Source organism: Netta rufina (genome assembly GCF_964035555.1).
Source record: "Netta rufina genome assembly, chromosome: 3".
NCBI lineage: Eukaryota > Metazoa > Chordata > Aves > Anseriformes > Anatidae > Netta > Netta rufina.
Window position 1 is genome coordinate 106,856,763 of NC_140125.1, and position 18,120 is coordinate 106,874,882.

The 18,120-nt window shown below is 41.5% G+C and overlaps 1 protein-coding gene across 4 annotated transcripts in view; it reads left to right on the top strand.

Moving 5' to 3' along the window:
- LPIN1 (lipin 1) overlaps positions 1–5,819 on the top strand; it is a 75,559-nt gene extending 69,740 nt beyond the window's left edge. For all 4 annotated transcript variants that reach the window (XM_084284826.1, XM_084284827.1, XM_084284829.1 and 1 more), the window contains 2 exons: positions 1,238–1,341; positions 2,146–5,819. In XM_084284826.1, coding sequence (XP_084140952.1) covers positions 1,238–1,341; positions 2,146–2,305 — 264 coding nt within the window. In that variant the 3' untranslated portion in view covers positions 2,306–5,819. The remainder of the gene's footprint in view (positions 1–1,237; positions 1,342–2,145) is intronic.
- Positions 5,820–18,120: the final 12,301 nt, after the last annotated feature.

Genomic DNA, 18,120 nt, shown 5'->3' on the forward strand with positions numbered 1-18,120 from the left:
GACATATGATTTTGAAATAACTTTGTAGCTACTTCTGTGATTTTGTATTATGGATAAAGCCTACCTCTAGTTTCATTTTTGTTGTTGTTGAATGTCAGGGAAATAAAACCATTATTTTCATACTCCTTTGATTGCTGTTGGAGTGCAGTCTTCAGATGTAAAATACGCTACTGGCCTTGTGAACATCAGGATGATAGCTTTCTCAATTTTATGTGCTGCTTTTTTTTTGTTTTGCTTTTGCTTTTTGTTTTCTCCCCTCAAAATTAAGTGAAATTTCAATACTTATGCACCTGTACAACATAAAAATTAAAATAATTTTCATATGTTCATTAACCTTTCAGTCTTTTACCACTTGAATTTTTAAAACTATACCCAATGATTTACATTAGTAAAATGGAAGCTTGGTCTCATCTTTTGGGGGTTATTTTTATCTTTGCTTTTGTCAAATGCTTTTTGTCAAACATTTTTTTCAGACCGGAACAAAACTTGTTCGTTGCTTGTGTTAACAGTTTGAATTTCTTAAAAGTTATTCTCAACTGTTACTTCTAGTTGAATGCCATAAAATAATTCCCAGAGTTGTCGCTGCATTACCACCTGGCGCTCACTGCTGCAGTTACAGTGTTTATACCTTACTTTCCCCTCTCTTTCCCTTTCATCGATACATAGTCAATATATGGACATTGCATAAATCCAAACTCAGCAGGTAAAAGATTTTTCCAGGGGTTTTAGTGTAAGCAGAATTTTTACAGCTTTTTGTAATCTTGTCATTACAAACTAATCACTATTTTCTAGCAGTTATGTTTTAACCCCAGTACGTTGTTGCAAGATATTCAGTACAATACACTCAGGAAATGAAATATTATCTGAAAAATGAAAGCGCAAATACTTTTACTCCCAAATAACATTACTTTTTTATATTTAATTTTATTTTTTGTGTCAAGGGAAGTAACTGGAGAAAAAAAGCAAAACAAAACATGATTTTGATCAATAGTTTAATTTACAGTGACAAACTCCACACCTGCAAATGATCTGTTTCATGAGCCTTTCATTAGTCTGAGTTCAAGTTTTCAACATATTTCAGGTTGAGAAATTCATAGAATTTCAGGTGCACAATAACTAGGTAAATTTAGTACCAATACTGTGTAAGTATGTTTTTCTGTGTAGTAGATTTCAGCAAGAAGAGACATGACTGTGCAAAGGCAGAATCATAATTCTTTTTTTTTTTTTTTCTATTTAGGATGTTTATTCATACAAGCAAGTGGGGGTTTCTCTAAACCGCATATTTACAGTTAACCCCAAAGGAGAACTTATACAAGAACATGCAAAGACAAACATCTCATCGTAAGTAATCTTATCCCTAAAACCTTACAGGCTAAATAATTTCCTTTTATAACTTATAACTTGTGTCCAAATATAGGTTTCATTTTACTAATGAAAGATTCCTTAGAATATTCCACACAAAATATAAAACATGTAAAATACAATACAGACTTTCTACTTTCCTTCAGTTAAACTGATAAAGACATTATTTAGTATTTAGTTCAATATACTCCATTTACTTTAATCACGTAAAAGAACTATAAGTGTGCAATTGAGTCTGTATAGAAATGAGATTAACTGGTTTCCTGAAGCCATCTGCCTTTTCAAAATTTCCATTTCCTGGAGCTGCCATCTAGAAGAGCCAGGAACAAATCTGAAGACAGGGCTGAGGGCTTCCATCAAGATTCTTAGGCACTGTAGCACCACATAATGAAGGGAGACAGCCTTTAGTGATGTTAAGACTGCACTTAGTGGAAAGGGTGCCAAGGGAAGTGTATAAAATATGAATTATCAGTTGAGCAGGGAGCTGCTTGAACCAAACTGAACAGCAATGGAGAAACAAAATTTGGGGTTTGAATATTTTAACAGGTGATTTGGGAAGAAAATGGCATCTGTTTCTTTCTAGGTAAGTAAGTCCCTTTGCTTAGAATGAACAGATTTCTTATCTGAACTGTGAATGCTACCTGGAAGCTAGGCACCAAAATTGAGAATTTTACAGTTTCAAGGATGATAACTTGTTCATGTAAGAGTAGCCATGCCTTGGTGACTGGAGACTTATTTAAAAAAAAATATCAAAATAAGAAGATCTTTTTATTTATTTTTCAGTTATGTCAGACTATGTGAAGTGGTAGATCACATTTTCCCTTTGCTGAAAAGAAGCCATTCTTCAGACTTTCCTTGTTCTGATACCTACAGTCAGTTCACCTACTGGAGAGAACCTCTACCACCTTTTGAAACTCAGGATGTACATCCAGCCTCATCTTAACTGCATCTCCGAACTGTCAGCCTCGGATCAAAGAATGAGTTAGCTTGTATTGCAAGGACTTCACTTGGCTTTTGCTGTTGGCAGTTCAGCTGGAATCTGTGATGTGAGCATTGTATTCCTTTGCTGTGAGCAAACTTAGAAATGCTTCTTCATACTTAGTCACGTTTCCAGATGACAAGAGTGAGTTGTACTAGGAATGGGAATTACATTCCTAATGTTCCTTCATCCAGCAACTCAAATCGTGCCATACAGTTTCATTGCCTAAAGTCAAATAAAAGTGCAGTGATGACAGAGTTGCAGTTAAACACATCATAAGGTCATGAAGTGGTTCTGTATCTTTCTTGTATTACTGAAGTTGTCTTTCATCTCAGAAACCCCTGCAAGTTAGGGAGCTGAAGGTGCTCACCATTCCTGACATTTTGTGATACATGTTGCAGCTCATATGTCAAAATTCCATCCTCTGAAAGAGCGAATGATTGAGTAGGGTGGTTGGACCAGATGACCTCCAGTGGTGCCTTCCAACCTTAACCATTCTCTCATTCCTCTTTCCTCCTTGCTTGACCATCTGATGTTTGTTTAACGGTTCATTACTGGTCTAGGTCCTCAGCTGTTGTAAATTGGTGTAGCCATCGAAGACGATGGAGTGTGTTGATTTATTTCAACATGTTGTTTTGACCTGCTAATGCTTTTTTTTGTGTTTGGAAATAAATGATGTGCAATGTAAATGGAAGTAAATTAAATAAGATGGCCGGATTCTGCCAGTCTTCTTCAAGTTGAGGAGTACCATGTTTCAGAACAGTTATTTGGGTTAAGATACGTGTGAAAGTGTAAGATATAGGCTGCTGTGTGTAGTGCCCATCTTACTGAAGCCAATGGTTTGACTCTGGTGATTTTTCAGTAAAAACATCTTACGAAGTGGATATGTTGAGTTTCAATATCATTGCTGAGCCAAGAAAACTGAAGATTTTGTCGAAATTGAATAGTTCTATTTAAAATGTTATTTTTGGCTAAAGTGTGAACTTTGATGCTGGTGAGTGATGCATCTCGGTTTTTTACTGAATGGATTTTTTTTGTTTGTATTTTTGTTTGTATCATAAAGTACAGATGCTTTTAGTGCGATTTACTGTGCTCCAAGAAAACAAAATCTTTCATCTTTTTTTCCCTCTCATTTGTTCAGACACAAGCTGTAGATACTGTTTTTGCTACTTGCTCTCAACTGCCTTAAGATTTAACTGTGCATTGTAGAAGCAATACTGCAGATCAGTTGATGATATTTTCCAAATGATCTGCCTTTACACAATGTGGTACTTTTAAATGTATGCATGAAATGGCCAAATAATCCTCAATGAGCTGGTAGCTAAGAAGGTGATTTTTTTCCCCTTCATTTTAAAATGTATTTAAAAGTTGAATTATTCTCTGAAACATTGAAAACGGCATCATGGGATTCCATGTATATAGTATTTCAGTATGGTTAAAACAGTGGTTCATAAGCTGTGATATCTGCCAACTTGTGATCTGTGAGGCTATGATACATGTTTTGCAGCTGCTTTGCAGTGTTTTCAGTTAAGGGTTTAATAATAGGAAGGCAGAGTGGTCCAGGAGAAATTTTAAGATGTGATTGTGGTTGATTAGCACCCAAAGGTTTGGGAACAGCTGCTCTGCATCACATTTGTTCTGTTTCAACAAATTCTGGTTTTGCATCTCAAAAGAGTGGTAACAACATAGGTGGGATGGTAATTCTATAATAGGGATTTTTAACTTGTGCTGCAGACTTTATCTGAGATGTCAGGGGGCCAATTTATGATTTCCCTGTGCCTTCAATAGTAATTAATAAGTGCAATCCTTTATACAACTGCAGTGTGCATAGCTGCAATGTGCAGTGGTGAGCCCTTCCTAAGTCTTCCTTTTCACATGAACGTTGTGGGTTCAGGCAAGGTACACATCCATTTCAGAGATACTGGAATTAGTAGACAAACAGAAAGAGGACGAAATGCATATCCAGTGCCCCAGACTGATTATGCTGTCTTCAAAGTTTAAAGAAGGTGCAAATATCTTTTTACTGTCAGAAAATTTGTACCACATTTCTTAAATCTGTCAGACAATCAGTGAGGATCTCAGGTTGCCAAACCGAGATGGTTGCATCTCTAAATATAGCCACACTTTAAGTATCCATTTATACTTGTCGCTAATGATTGAATTAATGGATGAATGTACCAACTGAATTCTGTGTTACTCAGTTCTTGTAAAGGTCTGCTTCAGTCCATTATGCAAATTAAAACCAAATCAGCCCTTCTCTTCAGTTAGAGGCCATCAGGTTTTTTTATTCTTCACAGTAGGTGAGATTGGCTTTCCTAAGGTACTGCATGCAGTAGCTTTCACCAGGAAAAGAAAGGTCCCAGAGACTTCTCCACAATCGAAGTCTAAAGCCTGTGTGTATTTGTTTATGACTTAATAAATAGCCTGTCCAGGGCTGTTACTGCCATGTATTTCAACCCAAATGATAGTGTGAATGAGTGGTCCTTTTAATTCCATCAGATTTGTAAGAGCAGTGCCACGCTGGTGCAGGCAACCCTGAGGTGCTGTGGAATCCCCATCCTGGAGTTTTCCAAGACTTGGTTAAACAGAGCTGTGGCTGACTTGGCTCTCATGTTGTCTGCTATCTGCTGCAAGCATGAAGTTGGACTAGCTGACCTCCAGGGGTCCCTTCTGACCAATATTGCTATGATTGTGAAGTTAACGCTGTGCTTCTGACGTACGGTATAACTAACCCTTTGTGTCTGAAAGTTTAAATATAGCTGGAAAGTGAGACAAATGTGTGTTTATATAACTCATGTTTATCAAACCTGCTCACAGAAAAGACAGTTAAGAAAATCCAAGTTTTGACCTGCTAGAAACATTGCCATACTTTTAAAGGGAGCTTAAGATACTTTGTTGTGGTAGCTGAGCAATTTTATGCATAATACTTACGCTGCTGTGTTAATTCCTAATGAAGAAAAAAAGGACGGTTTTACAAATTCCTACTCTTTCTGTGAAAGAAAAAAAAAAAAACTTTCTCAACTTTCCTTTCAGTGTAATGCTGGTTTCTGTTACAGAAAGAATATTTGGCTAGCATAAATATGCAGAGACATTAAATCACTGTGTATTCTATTTATACGGTACACATAAACTAGAATATGCAGAAGTGAGGAGTGACTGATGTTTATTTTCATGAAGCTGATGACCATACCCCTCCAGCTGTGTTGTGTGAGGGACAGAATACCATGATTGTTGCATTAGTTGTGTTACAGATAAAATGTTACTGCTGTAATATAGGGAGGGAGGAGAAAGAGTATTGGGTATTTTTATTTGTAGATATGGATTATTATTTCAAAGACTATTTATATACAGTATTTACTCTGTATATGTATGTGCTACTGGAATGATGAAAATCATTTTAACACCTCATTTTGATCTGCTGAATGCAACGACGATAGAACTATATATTGTAATAAAGGCAAATGTAAATTTCTTCTGACTTTTCTATTTTTGTGTATGCTTTGATTTCGGCAGAGTGCTTTTTCAGAACTGTTGGAGCTCTGAAGTGTGGAATTTGTACATATCCTCTCAGTTGCTTATCTCTTACTGGGGCTATCCAGTGTAACTTCCAGCACTTGCAAATTTTTTGCTGTATTGGAGTGTTTGATCCAGAGCCTTTTCACGTGCAAGGAGTCAGGGAGGCAGGGTCAGGTTTCAGGCTCTCACTGTGCTGGGGTTTGAGGACAGCACCTGGGAGCCAAGAGTAACCAGATGGGAATTGGAGCAGCAGGACCAGTCAGGAATCTTACCATACCCCAGATTTTTTCCCATTTTCCCTTTGTATAATTCTTGGAGTGATCTGGAAAACTAGCTATCTGATTTGAATGGGATTGTTGTTATTCACAGTAACAAGACCAGATATTCTCTCTCATAGTTTCCCTCCCAACTGTTCCCCCTCCATAACCCCCCCCCCCCACACACACACACACTTTTTTTTCCTTCTTTGACATTGGCCATTCAGCTGGCAAGAAGCAAATAACATTTCCTCATGTCTGTGAGAATACAGAACTGCTTTTTGCTCCCTCTGCCAGGTTTGCTAAGCAAACTAACTGCAGCCGTAGCGATACTGCCGGGCTGGTGTTGGTATGAAAACAAAGATGTTTGGGGTTGATAAGGCTCTACAGCAGCTAAAGGTCTGTGTTAAAAATACAAGAGCAGCCGTATTTGGGCAGCCTACAGTCACTGCTTCTTCAATCTTCCCTATTTTCTGTATGTCTCTGGCTTGTATAAACATTTACACTAGAGCTCTGGAGACAGGCTTTGAAATGAAGGTGCTTTTTTAATTAAAAGTCAGAGAAATGATGCTTTTGCCTCTGCAAACCAAACTTTATAAGGACATATTCATTGCTCCTGGAACATCTCATTAACACAGAAAAGTCAGGGGAACAAACCTCCTGAGGAGTGAAGACTGTTATTTTTTTGATGCTGTGGAGAAGGTAGGGAACGCTACCCAGAATACCACGTTAATTGTTTCCTTTCAAATAAATAGTCTTCATTTGCATTGCAGATGCCATCAAGTACATCAGAACAGATTATTGCAGGAGGCAGAAGACTGTTAGTGCCAAGAACCTAAAAACTGTAACTTTCAAGTCATCTGTGAATATGCAAAAAAAGTGAAGCCTGGGGGCAATTTTATTTATTTCATTTTATTGCATAAATACTTGTGAAGGGAGTACACTCGCAGTGCCATCACCAAAGGTGGTCCTAACCCTTCTGCTTGGAGTAAAATCCATCACCTCATTTCTTTCTGTAGCATGACTGAGCGATGCAAGGAGAGGAGTAGTTGTAAATGAGAGACAAGAGGCTGGCTCTAGTGAAAACCCAGACGTGGTACACAGAGATTAGGTGCTGGATGTTTTTAGGAGGAGGTCCTCATCAAGACCTTTCTAGCCACTGGAATGTGAGGGTGAGAAATAAAGACGAAATGAGAAATGAGTTTTCTTCTAGGAGGCACTAGAGAAAGGGAACAAAACCAGGGTAAGTGGCCAAAAAAACAGCTTCTTAATTCCATGCCCATGTTGAACCTAGGTGTCAAGTGTTGAGCTCCCTGCCTCTTGACCAAAATCCAAGTGATAAGATGAGTGGAAATGGCCTCAAGTTGCACCAGGGGAGATTTAGGTTGATTATTAGAAATTTCTTTACTGAGAGGGTTGTGCGGCACTGGAACAGGCTGCCCAGGGAAGTGGTTGAGTCACCATCCCTGGAGGTCTTCAATAAATGTGTAGATGTAGAACTTAATAGCATGGTTTAGTGGTAGGCTTTAGGATAGAGGTTGCACTAGATGATCTTAGAGGTCTTTTCCAACCTGAAAGATTATGTGATTCTATTAAAATCCCATGTCTCTACATTGAACAGAAGGAGTGAAGGCCATTTTGGCTTCATTTGCCAAGCAGGAGAGAATAACGTTCATCGAAAGGAAATCCCTGTTTAAGCACCTGAGGGCTACCACTAACAGCAAAAGAAAGCTGCAGTTACAGCTCTATTTTAAGCTTTGATAAGGACTAGGGCTGCTTTATATTTTCATGAAACTGGGGAACAAAGCTTTCACCTGCAGTATACATAGCATGCATCCCTTTTAATAAAGCTCGCTTTGGAAAATTGACGCAGCCCATTTAAGCGTGTGCTTTAGTTGCAACTCCCTGCAATCAAATTTGTGCATATTCTTATCACTTTACTGGATTAAGTCAACTAATGCCAAGAAATCAAACTGGGTACTGGGGAGATACGGTTTCCAAGCTGAAGAATTGATCTCTCTTCTAATGGCTACTCTTGGACTGTTTTTTACCCTCTAGCACTGTCAGGTGTTCTGCCTGCTGCCAGCAATCTATTTATTGATACAGGAAATCCATTTTGCCTTGCCTTGCTTTTAATGAGTTTTGCAAGCAAGTGGCCCCTTCCTGTGACTCATTCTGTGTTTTCTGAGCGGGAGATTGTGGTTTTAAGTTTCACATTGGAAAGTAACCGCTGTGTCTGCTTTCCTTGTCTGCTGGAATCTCAACAAGAGGAATACATTTTGGAACAAAGAAATGTAAATGGAGCAGAAGAGTTCACATTTCTTTGTGAAATTGTATAAACATCCTTTTTTCCAGGGCAGTTAAAAAGACTAGTGCAAAATGAAAATAGGACATGTTTAAAAATAACAGCTTTATCTTAAAACATTGTTATTAACATAGACAAAAACAACAACAACAACAAAAAAATTTTCACTGATTTCTCCATATTTGCTGGCCCTTTGATTTATAACCAATAAATACCCACATTTACCAGTGGAAGCCTCCCTCTGTTCTTACTGACACAGGAGCAGCTCCGTGAGCATCTGGATTTACGTACAATTCCTGTCATTCCTTTTGGATACTGGAGGCCAAGAGGTAGAAGTGGATCTATTTGTTTCTTTTTTTCTTTTTCTTCTTTAAACAAAAGTAGAGGAAGGACAGAATCCCCTGCAAGCTTGGACCGTTAGCACTGAAAACTTAGATTTACGTTAAAAGCAGCCATAAATACATCAAAACCAATGACCAGGATGGTTTCCATTCCCCATTACCAGATACAACTATTTATATTTCAGGCTCAGTGGCTATGTCTGTACAAATAAATAGCTGGCCAACAAAAGGGCAGGCACTATTCTTTGGCCTCCTGGCCAACTGGTACGCTTTGGTGAGTGTCCAAATAGCTGCCTGCCAAGTAGCACTGGCCCACAATGACCCTCGAAATGTGTCTAGGCATTGCTTGAAAGAGCACTGCGTGGGTGATGGAGCCCTAGCACAGGCCCCCCAGAGAGGTGGTGGAGTCTCCTCCTTGAAGGTCTTCAGAAGCTTGGAAAGGTGCTTCAGTTTTTCTGTAGCCTAGTTTGATCTCACTGTCTGGCCCTGAATTGCTTCTGCCTCTGTCTAAGGCAAGCCCTTGCAATATTAAAGCATGACGTGAAAGCTGAGACTATCATCTCAGCATTTCCGCAAAATGCCAGTAAAATCTAAAAGCTTTGCTAACATAGGCTTCTTAGAGACAAAATGTATATGGGGAGGTAAAGGAAAATCATACTTGGGAGCCAATAAACACATTGGGAAATATGAATCCCTGTGAGCAAGAAACTGAGCAAAGGAGGTAGGGAGATCTGCATGGTTGAACAAGGAACTCCTGACAGAACTTAAACATAAGCTGAAGGTGTACAGGAGGTGGAAGCAGGAACAGGCCACTTGGGATGAACACAGGGTATTCAGAAATGCAACAAGGAAGGCTACGGCCCATTTGGAATTAAATCTGGCTAGGTATGTCAAGTCCAAGAAGGGCTTCTTCAAATATATCAGTAACGAAAGGAAAAACTAGTGAAAACGTGGGCCTGCTATTGAACTGGGCAGGGACCCTAGTGACTGAAGGATACAGGAAAGACAGAGATACTGAATGCTTTCTTAGCTTTAGTCTGCACCTGAGAAGAAATAACCTCAAGCACCAGGCTGGGGGCTGAGCTATTGGAAAGCAGCTCTGAGGAGAAGGACCAGGGGTCCTGTTAGACAACAAGTTAACCATGAACCATTAGTGTGCCCTTGTGGCCAAGAAGGCCAATGGTATCCTGAGATGCATTAGGAAGAGTGTTGCCAGCAGGTCAAGGCAGATGATCCTGTCCCTGTAGTCAGCCCTGGTGAGGCCGCACCTGGAGTCTTGTGGCCAGTTCTGGGCTCCCCAGTACAAGAGGGACATGGAGCTACTGGAGTGAGTCCAGAGGAGGACTACTAAGATGATGAAGGGGCTGGAGCATTGTGTGTAAGTATCTGAAGGGAGGATGTCAAAGCAATGGGTCCAGACTCTTCTCAGTGCCCAGCAATAGGATGAAAGGCAATGGGCACAAAATGCAACAGAGCAAGTTCTGTCTGAATAACAGGAAACACTTCTTTACTGTGAGAGTGACTGAGCATTGGAACAGGTTGCCCAGAGATGTTGTGGAGTCTCCTTCCCTAGAGATATTAAAAAACTGTCTGGATGCCATCCTGGGTAATGTGCTTTTGGGGACTTGATAGAGGGGTTAGATGAGATGAGATGAGGTCCCTTCCAACCTCAGCCATTCTGTAATTCTGTGAAAGCAGGAATTCAACAGGTCATGTTAAAAATGTGACCTTTCAGTTACCCAACTCAGCTGTCAAGTTCAAGGTGGAAGGGACAACAATTAAAAGAAAAAAAGATAATGCTCAGAAACTAAAAAAGCTTTAATTGGGAAAGTACTGAGATGAAAGATACAGGGAGACACAATATTATCAGAGTCACTTTCCTGTAAGGATCCAGATATCACATAAAAACGCAGTGCCCTGTACTGTGGACTTAATTTCTGATCCATGTACTGTGTGAAAGAAATAATATGAGAATTGTCCTTAATTCCCAAAGTAACGCGGGGTAGGGATTTTGTTTGCTTGCTTTGTGTCGGCACCAGCTTTCACTTAGTGCAGTGACTGGTGCAGTGACTTAGGAAGCAGCTCAGGCACACACCTACATTTTCTAATGCACTCTCTGTGCAATGTGGGAGTCAGCACAAGCATTGCACCATTCTGCAAGGCTCATATTTTCTCTCTCTCTGGGCTGCTCCTCTGCATGTATTATTGGCAGGGAATCACTTCCATTTTCTTTTGACCTAGTGAATTCTTTTAAACCAAGGCTGTGGTTTCATGGGCGGTTGATCTGATCTACTGGTTTGTTACTGCCTAAAGGAAAAAAAAAAAATCATCACTCTCCCTGTCTCCTTTCTTTCTCCTCCTGATTCTCCACCCTACCAACAGGCTGTACTCCTGGGACAGTTTTGTTCTGCATTAGCAGAGTTAAACAGGCTCAGGGAGTGATACAGTGCATGCCACACAGCGTAAGTGGGTGAGTGCATAGATCAGAGAAAGAGGGGAACAAGGACCTTATGCTTTTGTCTAAGTATGTCTCATGAAGCTGCAACCTAAGTTTTCTTGTGTTGGACTTCATGCTACACCTGACCTCTTAATTCTTATAGTAATCCTGTAATTGAGGGCAGACCTTATAAAGTGACATGTCTAGTGCCTATTAGTGAACTTGAAAGCAAGGACGTAAGCATATCCAGATGAGCCCAAGAGTGGTGATATACAAGTAAAGAAATCCCTGGATCAAACCCACCTGCCCAAGACACAAGGACTTTGGGGAAGCAAAAAGTTGGTTACAAGTCAGGAACAAGATCCGTGCCTTGACAGATGTCCTGTTTTGGCTGGGGTGAATCCTTCATTGTACTTTGTGCTTTAGATCTCCATGTGCAAGATGGGGCTGAAGGCAGTTGCCTCTGTCCCAGGCATATTCTGAAGACTAGACATTAATGCCAATGAGATACTGAGATAGGAAACTTGGGGGAGGGGAAGAAGGGGAGGGGAGGGGGCAGGGATACAAGAAGTATTTTTGAACCACCATCAGTGGCTCAGCTTCTGAGTACCTGACTGTCACATAAAGTATTGTCCTCACTGGCCTTTGGGAGGGGGAAGAAATACTGTCTCCACTTAATAACAGGAAACAAAAGGTCTTGGTAGCCTGAGTAACTTTAGCCACAATTTCCTGAGTCCGATGCCAGGGTCACAGGTACCGTGTCTTTGGTATGCTCAGTGCAAGGACTGAGAGGAAGTGGGGAGCTCAGGGTACACCCCAATTTGTTAAGAAAAAGTTTCTGGTCTTCAAGCTCATGAAATGGCACTGCTTTGCTAATGGTCACTGATATGGTGGCAGTCTCTAGGGTGTATCATCATGAACCCCGGACCTGGAGAGAAACGACTACCGGAAAGCCCCAGAACATTAAAATTGCATAAGGATATTTGGATGTGCTGGAAATGGGCAGAGAGTCTGCATGACGCATAGAAACACCAAATGAGCATATGTCATCGTGACAGAGCATGGCATATACCAGGGCAGCCTGGCTTTTGTGGGCTAAGTCACATCGACTAGCAGATTTGCTCTGGGGTCACCACATGATGTTTGTTTGCTTGCTGGTTATGTCCCAGCTAATTTTGCAATGTGAGTCTAAATCCTTCAACCACACATCCAATTCGTAATTTAAGCCTGCATAATTTTATCTCTGCTTGCTTACACCCACTGTCTCCTGGTTTACACAACCCATTGCTGGTTTCTGTAAGAATTGCTGCATTGATTGATATGTGAAACAGGAAGGTAGGATGTTTTAATGTGGAACGGTATTTAGAGAGATGCAGCATCTGTGCCTAAAGTGAGAGATAGTTACAGGGTTAGACAAGTAGGCCATCAATTACAGCAGACTGAGGTTAGGACCATCTGGCTGTTTGAAACAACACCAGGTGTTTGCAGAAGCAAATTTCCTGTGTTGCAACATAGGAGGAGAGTGGCAAGCAAGAAGCAGCCCTCCAGAGTGAATCTCAGCCATGAAGGAAGCCACTTCTCATTTCCTTTTTTAGTGCTATCTTGTGGGAAAAAAAAGCCACTCGAAGAGAGTGACACACCTCTGTTGCCTGCTCGGTGCCACCAGTGGGGTTCTCAGGGAAGCATTGCGGACCCTCTCCTAGAGAGCTGAGTAGGACTTGTGCCCTGTCCTGGTGGGACCTGTCCTGATGGGCCCTATCCTGGTGGGCCATGTCCTGTTGGGCCACATTCTGGTGGTCCCCATCCTGGTGAGTCCTGTCCTGGTGCGCCATGTCCTGGTGGGCCGTGTCTCCTTCACCCACATTTTCCTTCCACTCTACACCAGTATCATGTTTGGTTCCTGGGAGGGCAGCGACACTGAGCTCACCAGCACCTGTCCCCATATATATAGACCATAGGCTGGCCTCTCTGCAGGGCCTGTGGTTGTGCCACCAATCCCACAGACAGGGAGTGTCTGCTCCATCAAACTGGGCAACTTCATGTGCATGCTCTCCATGCTGGCAGCTTAGCATGGTTCTTGGGACTTGGGCTGCTGATGGCCACTGCTCTTCTGGTCTTTTCCTCAGGGCAGCAGAACCCAATACAAGGTTCACCATGGCTTTCTGGTTCCCAGCCTGTGTGTGCCTTGCCCATGCAGTTGTAGCCAGCTGTTGGCTTTCAATCCTGATTACAGCTGGACCCTTGCTGATGGACTAAGCATTAATGTCTTGGTTTGAGTATCCAGCATCCATAGTCCTCTGGAGGCTGTCCTTGCTACCTACCCAATGTACAAGGTGTCTCCAGCCATATGCAGCCCTGCCTCAGTTTCCCTTCCCACCCTGAATTTTCCCCTACAGCCAAGGGAATACCAGCCAGAGCTGGACTGGCTGAGGGTAGAGAGGGTCAGGAAGTGTACCGAGATCACTGTCACCCTTAATCTGCTCAGCATAGGACTGTGCTCTGATAGACATTGTCAACCATTCAGGCCTACTGGGACATATTTTGTAAAAATCAAGGATTGGTTCAAGTGGAAAATATTTTTGAATTACCTATTTGTGCATTGTTAAATTCAAATGTCTCCTGTGCATTTATGCTAGTTCAAACCTTCTCATTTATACTTGATAATATTTAATTGTTATGATTTACATTAAAAAGAGGAGTAAGCCTTAATGCTGAAATTGATCCAGCCTAAAAGTTTAACTGGTGTACATAAATTAGGAAACAATCACATCTTCCACTAAAATTGTTCTGACTCTGCTAAACTCCAGCTCAGCTAGGACTTTACAGAGCCTCTGGCAAGAGGTGATATCCGAGACCTTCCAGGTGAGCCCCAGCTCAGCAGCAGCCTTTTACAACGAGCAGACAAGAGGTTAAAAATTAGGTAAACGCAATCTCAGTAACTGGCAGCAGGACCTTAGATCAGTTTTTCCTAGTTTCTATTTCTATCAGTGAGAAATAGCCCTCACGGGTTTATTTTAAATTTTAATTATTATACTTTAATTATCTGGTGACAGAGTGAAAAGACTTTGGTTTGGTTATAAATTCCCAACTTAGATGAATTCCTCTATAAAACACTTCATTTAGGAAATACAGCAAAGGTTGCTAAGTGACAACAATGCAGTTATGTGTCAGAGCCCTTCCAAACCCTGACCGCCAAGAAGAAAATGAATAGCTGCGGGCAGTGGCACGTAAGCAGGGTGGGGAGACGAAAGGGCCATGGCTCATGAGCAAGCCTGTGCCAATGTGTTCCCAGCCCCCCTATTAGGTGCAGGTTAATTTACAGAAGCTCTGAGCACTTCTGGCACCCACTGAATAATGAAAACCTGTGAGGTGTCCAGAGCACTGCTGTCGACATAGTTTTGTGCAAGGGGATAACATGGTATAACCTCAGCCTGGATTTGAAACCATTAGCCAGTATACAAATTGGAAGGGCTCACACTGTTTATTAAAATTCAGCTACATGAGTGCTGCCCCATGGAAGACATTCTGAAAATGGACTGGTGACAAACACGGAGGTAGAGTTTTGGCTAATCTGGATTTCTATAAACTCCCTTTGAAAATAAAATATTTGATGTGGATTACTGCAGATAATACCAACAGCCATTCCTGAAAATAATGCAGTGATTGCAATTTTTACTAAAAATTGACTCTGAGATGGGGTTTCATTAGGCCTGACTCTCTCTGTATGCTCACCCACTTCTCTTTTGTCAGCAGGCTAGGCTGCAGGGTTGTGGCAGGAACAAAATGATTGTGGCACCAATGCTTCCTGCAAAGATTTCACAACAACCTTATTTATTCTTTAAAGCTGCAGGCTTTGCCACACCTAAATCAACCTTCAGCCTAGTACAGCAACCAGTTTTAGCTAGCAGCAACAATGGAAGGGGGTTGTGCAGAAAAAAAAATGTATAGTATCACTTATAAAAATGCTGCAAATGACCTTTGCAAGGTCCTCATCTAGGCGCCAGATGAGTGGCTCCATGTGCAGCTCTAGGGTGGCTTTGCACATATTTTCAGTCCCATGTAAGAGCATTCTTGCTTGTCCCCAGACAACAAAAATTTTGTGGTGAGACAAGTGGAGCTCAGCTCAGCGTAGGCTTAATTTGGGGCTTATCTGAGCTGCAGGCTGATGGCTCTGGCACAGGCCTGCTGCACTACATGAAACATGGACCTTCTCAAGCAATCAGCAGAGCTTTGGTTTTCTGCTTCAAAGCTGAGCGCTGGTGCTTGCTGGCTATTCAAGGCTGAAACTTTTGAATCTGAAAAACCCAGCCCTATCTGCCAAATGGCTCCTCTACCTGATCAGGTCTGTGCATGCGTGCAGTAGGTTGGCTGACAGGGGTTAGCTCCATGTTAAAACAGGCCTGGCCAGCTGGAGTACGATTCTGGCATAATACAAAACTGAAGAATCATAGCACGGCCGAGGTGGGCAGGGACCTGAGAAGGCCGCTGGCCCACTCCCTGCTCCAGTAGGGCCACCCAGAGCAAGGTGCCCAGCACCATGGCCAGGTGGCTGGTACCCCAGGATGGTTAAGTACCCCAAGACGAGAGTGGTGTTGGGGATAATTTTGACCCACTGATTGTTGAGTCGATTGTTGTGCCTTTTGGGCCAGGTGACTGGTGCAGGTACAGCCATGGGCTGCCTAAGCAGCAGCTCTGCAAGCAATCCTAGGGGACACTGTGCAAACACATGCTTACTCCTGGCTTTTTGCTCTGAAGAACAGGACAGAAAACCTGATGCTGGGATTTGCAGTACCACTGCCTTGCCTTAGGCTTGGCAGGAGAAACCAAAAAGAACAAGAAAGGAAAAACAACACAACTGACTTTGATCTGACTGAGAAATACACTCTGAAGAATAATATGTGAGAAAGGCATCCAAATTTTTCCCTGCTTAAAATTTCCCATTGTCTTTTAAGGAGCAAATACTTTAGTATATATTTTGTTTAGCTGGATTCTTTTGCTATGATGCTCTGTCTATGCTAACTATTGTAGTAACTATGCTAATTCTTGTAGTAACGGCTCCACGATGCTGCATTTAAAGATTATAATTCACTTATAGCCCACTGATTTAAAAAAAAAAAAAAAAAAAAAAAAGTATAAAAAACAGGTATTAGCTATTATTAAATAAAAATAATTTACAGCTTACTATGGCCACAATGAATGAGATTGACTCACTCATGGGCTTTGGGACATTTTTTCTAGTTTTTGTTTTACGAGACTGTACATGAAGGATGTTAGCTCAGTTGGAGATTTTCTCTTTTACTCTATGCCAAGGTTTTCAGAAGTGACTAATGACTTTGGGTGCCTAACTGGAAACATTGTAATAAGGCCTGAATTTCAGAATGGCAGAGCACCCATCATCTGAAATTTAAGTCCATTTATGGTCTTTTAAATTCATCTCTCAGGACTGAGATCCTCTAATTCATCAGTACTTCTTGAAAAGCTTGGAAGTTCTGGAAATGTATTAAAATCTAAGATGCAATTTCCTTCTTAAAAACGTCTCCATGCCCAATTTTCCATGTCCCAACGTGAAGGCTCAGAAAAAAAAAGTAACTAGCAATTACTGAATGCAATGTGCTTGGATTTTATGATAAAGAATACCTTGTGCTCATTTCCTTACTATGGTAGTGTTTCCCTGCTTTCTGATAAATTGTAATGTCCATAATCTTGTTTTTAAAGAGTGTTGTGTCAGTTTTCTACATCTTCAGTATCAGTTAGTGAAGTGTTTGGTGCTGTATAAGCTGGGAATTCAGCCTTTGCTTTGGAAAGGTAGAGACAAGTCGGTTGTCTTTATACAGGGAGGAATGATTCACGGGATGTAGCAAGCACAAAAGGCTTGGGATACCTAGGGATGAAAGTCCCTGTAATACTCTTTATTTAATAGACTTCCTGGCGCTGTGCTGCCACAACCCACAATTATGTAGTGGACGGGTATTACATTTCACTACCGTTGCCTTTGCAGTTACCGAGTCACATCTTTCTTTGATATCTACTGGTGCAAACTGCCACCAGCTAAATTATGCCATTTGACATCAGGTGGGCTTAGCATTTCAGTGCTCACTGGGAGGTAAAGTCTTCCCCTAGATAACTGGAGAGTTCTGTCTGATTATCTCATAAAATCAGCTATTGCATCAAGAGCAGAATAGGAGGAAGTTAGTCTCTTAAACAGATTGTAACTGGAAGCTTTTACTCTGTCTAGCTGGGCTGTTACCCACAGCTTAGATTAGATCTGCTCTTTTTATGCTTCCCTACAGGTTTGCTTTGATTGTCTCCCCATTTTCCAATAAACACTTGAAGATACCACTGGGCAATTATTGAGGCAGTCCCTGGGAACCGTTCCCAGCCGGTCTGATAGGAGGCATGCCGGGTGCAAGGCACTTGCCCTGGATTGATCCCAGATGCACAGGGCACCTAGATAGCCATTCCCAGAAGAGGCTGCAAAGAAACAAGCTAACAAGGGGCATGGGAACAGCCTTGTGACCTCAGCGGAAGGCAGCAATGGGAGACCGGGTGTTCCAACTGGACTGTGAGAAATGGAGTGTGTGTGATTTTGTGAGAGGTGAAGTGTGAAAACAAAGCACTTGTCTAAAGCTAGCAGGGCATCACTGAGCACCCAGTTTTACAGTGAGTGTCACACACAAATGCTGTGAATCCTTTCTCTCTTCCTGATTGACCACTTCACCATCTGGATAGTGAAGTCACCCTTGCTCCAGGCAAGGACAGAAGAGTTTATCTTTGGCATCTTCTACTCTCTTTTTATTAAAGAGTTGTAGTGTATGTTATTTCTTCTGACTGCTGCACAATGTACCACCTTTCTGAACCTAGAGAGCAATCCTACATTCATTCCTTTATCAGCTCCTTACCTTCCCAGCCTCTGTCTTCGTATC